This window comes from Leptidea sinapis, chromosome 6 (genome assembly GCF_905404315.1).
Source record: "Leptidea sinapis chromosome 6, ilLepSina1.1, whole genome shotgun sequence".
Classification (NCBI taxonomy): Eukaryota; Metazoa; Arthropoda; class Insecta; order Lepidoptera; family Pieridae; genus Leptidea; species Leptidea sinapis.
The window spans coordinates 14,531,699-14,537,943 of record NC_066270.1 but is presented as its reverse complement, the minus strand read 5'-3'; the positions used below and the strand labels follow the sequence as shown (position 1 = coordinate 14,537,943).

The 6,245-nt window shown below is 31.9% G+C and overlaps 1 protein-coding gene across 1 annotated transcript; it reads right to left on the bottom strand.

Moving 5' to 3' along the window:
• Positions 1-487: 487 nt before the first annotated feature.
• On the bottom strand, positions 488-5,245 carry LOC126965063 (uncharacterized). Its single transcript, XM_050808509.1, has 5 exons — positions 4,458-5,245; positions 4,201-4,300; positions 3,232-3,321; positions 1,388-1,543; positions 488-541 (listed from the first exon to the last, which is right to left on the bottom strand). Exons 1-5 carry the CDS (start codon positions 5,243-5,245, stop codon positions 488-490), a joined length of 1,188 nt encoding a protein of 395 aa, XP_050664466.1.
• Between the last annotated feature and the right edge of the window lie 1,000 nt (positions 5,246-6,245).

Below are 6,245 nucleotides of genomic sequence, written 5' to 3'. Positions count from 1 at the left end.
TTGTGGCTTGAAAAATTTTTCAACAACTACGTCCAATTGATGTAATAATAAATATTATTATTAGTATCAATTATTTTATGTCTTTTTCGTGTCCAAAAAAGTAGATTGGATTCTAATACTTAGCATAATATTATGACCATCGAATTTATTCCAGTATAAATATAATCATCAAATATGTAATTAGTATTTAAGAACTCAGATTTCATGTAACTCAATATTATTTCACACCTGACAAATTTCATCTTTCGTTCTAGTATAAGAGAACAGCTATCTTGAATTGATATAAATTCAATTCCGAATATTCCAGGAATACTTACTTGTTTCTCTTAAATTTAAAACAAAAAATTAATATTTTTTAAATATATTTGTACCAAAAACCATGTGAATATTATCACCTGAGAGATGAACAAAGCACACAAGATTTCAGCGGCTTTTAAATCTTCTCTGAAAATGTATTTATTGGTGAGCAAAAAAAACTACTTTTCGCTTAAGCGTCTATCGTTTGTAACACAGTGAAAGCTTGGTAGCTGATTTTGAGAACCTGAAACAAAAGACGAAATTGATTGAAACGAGCAATTTTTCGATATTATTTTGTCAAAAAGATCGTTTGATTGGCGTTTGTCAGACCACACATTTATTCAAATGACTGCCGGTTTTCTAGTCGAGGTAGTTATTCTTTTATCAAGAATAAACTCTGTTAATGCATTAAATATGCCAAGATATCACGTGATTTTTTTTGTGGTAAATATTATTATTGTTGCTGTCTGAGTAGCAGTAAATTTCAACTCCAATAGTAGATTTGATTATTCAAACATCAGTGGATAGTATATACAGATGTGTTCCTGGTTATTAGACGGATTTTTTTTGCCAGTGAGAAAATTCCAGCTAAGGTCAAAGGCAAACGTTGAGATTTGTGAATATATGTGATACCAGAGTAACGTACGAGCTGGTCTTGCCACCAAAATGGTTGGTTTTTTTTACGGAAAAGGAGGACAGGCGAGCGTATGGGTCACCTGGTGTTAAGTGATCACCACCGCGCACATTCTTTTGCAACACCAGAGGCATCACAGGAGCGATGGCCGGCCTTTAAGGAAGGTGTACAAGGAAGTTCATTCCACAGCTTTGTAGTACGTGGAAGAAAGCTCCTTGAAAAACGAAGGACCGTCACATATCCAGATGGTGGGGATGATATTTTAACTTGTGTGATGAAGCGGACACCAGATGAGTAACTCTCTATAGAGTTGTACACATTTTATTGTTATCGGTGACTGGTTGCCCCACTGTGATGTCCCGGTGTAATGAAGCCCTTAGTTTCTCAACATTTATGCTGTATATGATTGAAGTCAATTTATAAAATTTTGGAAATAGGTTATGGTGCAAGACTTACCGATGTCATCGTAATAAGAGATAAATCCATTCCCCCAATAGTCTTCATGCCGAAATGTTTCGTCATATATGTTACTATGATATAGTAACTTTTTTTATCTCTATCATTAAGATAAGTCCAATCGAAGTTCAATAGTGCTAGACGAAGCTCATTCGTCTGAAATGTTCAAGATTATAGATAATTTATGTGTCTAGAATCTAGACACATAAATTATCTATAGTTCACACAGTGGTTCCCAACCTGTGGTCCACAGGAGTCAGAATATGGTCGATTTGAATTTCGCGGTGATACCATCGTGTACGCAGCACGTTGCGAATACCGAGAGTGCGGGTGGCCCTAGGCTATAATGTATATTTTTTTATGAAAATATTGAAGACGTTGAGCTGATGGTAATTGTTACGGCCTGCCCATTACAAGGCAGTGCCGCTCAGGATTATTGAAAAACCCAAAAAATTATATTGTTACTAGCTGACCCGATAGACGCTCTTCTGTCAATAGAAAAAAAATTATGTATTCGGGAATAATGTAGTCTAAAGCCATTGGAAGTGTATAATCTTATTTAATTAGTTAAAATTAAACAAAAATGTATATCTGAATGATACCCTTATACCCATGCCCTTCAACTACCGTTTTTTTAAAGTATTAAGATGCCATTAAAATATACAAATGCCATCGCGGGCTATTGTGTAGACCTATATAAGATACACAATTCATGTTCATTAATGTTTTTAATTTATACTTTTATAAGAACTTTCTCCTGACAACACAACTAACAAACACAACAAAAAAAGAAATAGCGAAATCGGTGATGCCGTTCACGCGTGATGGCTTGACCAATTTGTTAAGCTTGACGGTATCAGTGATTCTATTTACTTAGCTGTACGTACGAAGAAGTGCATCAGTATCTACTGGCAGTTGGTCTATTTAAATTTTTACGATTGGTGCTCCAGCAATGTTGGGATCTGTTGGGATGTGTTGGGTGGCTATAGAAGGGATATGTTGAGAATATGGTATGAGCTCAGAGTATGAGGGGCAGAGGTTGAGATTTCTTATGCTGACTGACAAGAAAATGAATGAGTTTGAACTAAAGCAGTTTTCTGATCCAAAATTTCAGATGACTTTGGCTTATCTTGTAGATATTTTCAGACACTTAAGTAAATTAAAGTTATAATTAAAAGGTACCGGAAACATAATTATTAATTCTGTTCTAATTTATGGAGGATGAAATTATGTCGGAAACATGGTAAAAATATAAGAACACATTAAGAGGCATTGAGGATTCAATCGTTACTTCAGAATATTACAATATAGAAACTAAAAATTATGGAAAACTGATTCGTAACCCTTTTAGCATGGATGCTGATGAAGTAACAGAAGAAATCCAAGAAGAACTCAAAGATGCATTTGAATGAGAGATTGAGAATTTTTTTGAACTCAACACTGCTAAAATTCATTTGAGAAGTTGACTGATTTTGATGCAATTTATGACAGAGATAGACAAGAGCTTGAGAAAAGACATAGGCTATCTTTTAACACATATAAAAGGCTTGGAAGGAATTGAAATAGGGGGTGGAAGTTTGTATGAAAGTTCGTCATTATTGAAAATAACACCATGAAAATTTGTACTGTGGCACTTGATAAGATATAAATAAATATTTGTTCTAGCGTTTTTAAAATTTATGAAAGCTCTAAAGTTGGTAGCTTATAAAAATGTGTTAACCACGGTAATTTGTTGTGTATTTTTGCAAAGTGAGTATTTAAAAAAATGAATAGCCTGCCCAAAGTGACTGTTATACGCGCACGAAGTGTCAGGTAAAAGCTAGTATATAATAAATGATTGTGACCTTAGTCTTAATGTGCTCCCCAAACCAATTGTAAGCGAAAATTTCAGCAAACATCGGCAGCATATGCGGTGCGAATCGCCAGTTAGCATCCTGAAAAACGTGATAAATTATGGTAAATTTTGTTAGAAGCGTTATGATTTACAACCGTTTTCAATAACCTATCTATCCTTAGTTTAGCTTACTAGAGGTAGGTTAATCTATCCTTTTACGCTTACTTACATTTCAATTACCTATCAACAGATAGCACTGGACTATAACTATATTTCACATAACTATGGATATATAAGATCTTTTCACTAAACGGTTATAGCAATATATCCGTAACTTGAGATACGTTATTGAAAACCGCCGTTAAACTTTCTAAATTTCAATGCTGTCAAACATTTGATATAACTTCGAAAAAACAACATAAAGATACTATAGAAGTTTTGAATGATTTACGGCCGATACGTAATTAGTAACTAGTGTTACGGATACATTGCAGTCACCGTTTAATGACAAGATCTTATCTAGCCATAGTTAAGCCCAGTATAGTTATAGTCCAATGCTTTATGACTTATTATTATTTAGCTTATTGAAATGTAAGTGATCGTCTAAAAATAGATCTGTCTACGTCTAGTAAGTAAAACCAAGGATAGATAAGTTATTGAAAGCGGCCGTCCGATAAACAATAATAATGTGAGAATTGTTGTAAGTATGGATTAAGATTGATGAAATTACCGTTGAAGCTTGAGTTTGTTTGTATATACTTAAAAATAATTTTATTTTAAACTTAAAATTGTTATATTACAATACTCGTATAAATTTAAATTTATTTACAGCTATAATAATTATTACAAAAATATTCTTTCTTTCAAAAAATCTCAAAAATAATGTTTACATTTTTTTAATTCTAACTTAAAGTCCTATGAATGAAAATTTTTTTGTCTGTCATAACATTTACACGGTATTTGTAAGTAATAAATTTACCTTACTCATTAGAAGCAAAATAAGACATGTACAGAATGCTGCGTTACATAAAGGGATGAAAGCTAGAACCTTGTACATGGAACCAACTTTCCTTAAATATCTGTAATTTAAAACATACTAGAATAATTAGCACTGCATTGTAAGCACAAATTTCACATGGTTAGGACATTGATTCATTCTAGTTAATAATATTATCAACGTTATCAACATGTTCTCTTTGAATAACAAATTATACACAAAATTTAAGAAATACTCACCTTGAAAGAGAATCATGAACCTCGTAAAATTTACGCAAAGATTCATTTAGTCGACAAGAGTAGCTTGCTCCTGTATAACCAGCTTTCTTATTTACATCAAGTATTTTCTTTAAACTGTCGTACGCACAACAAAGAAAGTATATTAGAATAACAAACCACATATCCAATATTATCGTTGATGATATCTCGAATAAGAAAAATGAATGTAAAATCCAGGCAAACTCATAAAATGGTGAAGTCACCGGCATCAATATATTTGTAGATCTTGATAGAAGAGTGCGATTTCCATTTATGTAATTCCATAGAGTTGATAACTCATAAATTGAACATGGTATCATTACCATTAAAAACAAAGTAAGTACAATATTTTTTCCTGTTTTTAATACACTTTTCAAATCTGTAGATGGATCTGCTCTTACAATGTCTATCAGTGTTGTTTTAGCCATTAAATATAAGTCACGAAATATAAATCGATTATTTATAAAAATTAACATTTTTATTGGAAACATAACAATCATTATTAGAGTATAGCAAGCTTCCCCTCTAAGCTCAACGTCTCCTGTCGTTTGCAAACAATGTAAAGTACCAATAAAAACGTAAACAAACAGAAGCAAAATTAAAATTTGATGGACAAAGTATTTCCTCCAAGTCCATTTTGGATCGAGAACTTGTTGTCCGAACAGCCTCTGATAAAGAAGAGCAGAAAAAAACATATCGTCTACTTCATTGCTTCTGCCAACCGTCCTCGTATATTTTATAAGAATATCTTTAAAATGCGCCATTTTCATTAAACTTTGCAATTGCATCAATGGCAGCCCTTATTCAGGCTTATTATATCATTTGTCAATTGCTTTATAGACACAAGAGTACAGTGAGTTACAGAAATCTGTATATATATAAATGAATTGCTGTTCGTTAGTCTTTCTAAAACTCGAGAACGGCTGGACCGATTTGGATAATTTAGGTCTTGAATTATTTGTGGAAGTCCAGGGAAGGTTTAAAAGGTTTGAATAAACATGAAAGTCCTCGGATTTAAATAAAAAACAACAATTTTGATTTTCCTTCGACGTGGGGACATGATTCGTTCAGAAAACAAATAAAAATAATAGTTTAAAATGAATAACTAACTATCTATAATCTGTCTAACTTTCTAAGGGGTGAAAAATAAACTTCCCTAAAACACGGGTAACACGTAAAAAAAAGGATTCCTATTGTTTGTTTTAAGTTTATTTTATACAAATGTTTAGGAGTTTTATTTATCGATTGAGGCAGTACGAAGTCTGCCGGGTCAGCTAGTTCATTTATATAATTTGATTAAAACGTGACGCATTTCTAAATCAAGCACAATCATTAGGCACCTTTAAATATCTACTAAAAAAACAGTATCTGTATGTATTGTTAATACATACATGTTACATAATTCAACAATAATTTAACTTTTTTTTTTTATTTAATTATATATTATTTCACTCTCATATTTATCTATACTTAACCACAGAATATATAATATATTGTGTGTATATTTTTTCACGCTTTCTTGCCCATTGAATGTATTGTTTTCTCTTTTTTTTTTTACAACAAACGGTTGCCTGGAAGAGATCACTTTAAAGTGATAAGGCCGCCATTTGAACCATATGATTTTTTATGTATGTTAGTATTAAAGTTATATTTTGTTAAAGTGGTGTCAAAAAAGTGTTTTAAATTTTATAAAATACATCCTCTGTGATCAATTTATATCTGGACAAAATTAATAAATATTATGTTCTATGAATATGGTATTGCCAACGT

What these genes read in the sequence shown, in the direction of transcription:
- LOC126965063 (XM_050808509.1), bottom strand. Translation starts at nt 5,245, where the DNA reads ATGAAAATGGCGCATTTTAAAGATATTCTTATAAAATATACGAGGACG. An exon ending in GGGAGCACATTAAGACTAAG is followed by an intron (nt 1,544 to 3,231) that starts GTCACAATCATT and finishes TGAACATTTCAG; the next exon opens with ACGAATGAGCTTCGTCTAGC. An exon ending in CTCTTATTACGATGACATCG is followed by an intron (nt 542 to 1,387) that starts GTAAGTCTTGCA and finishes CTTTTGTTTCAG; the next exon opens with GTTCTCAAAATCAGCTACCA.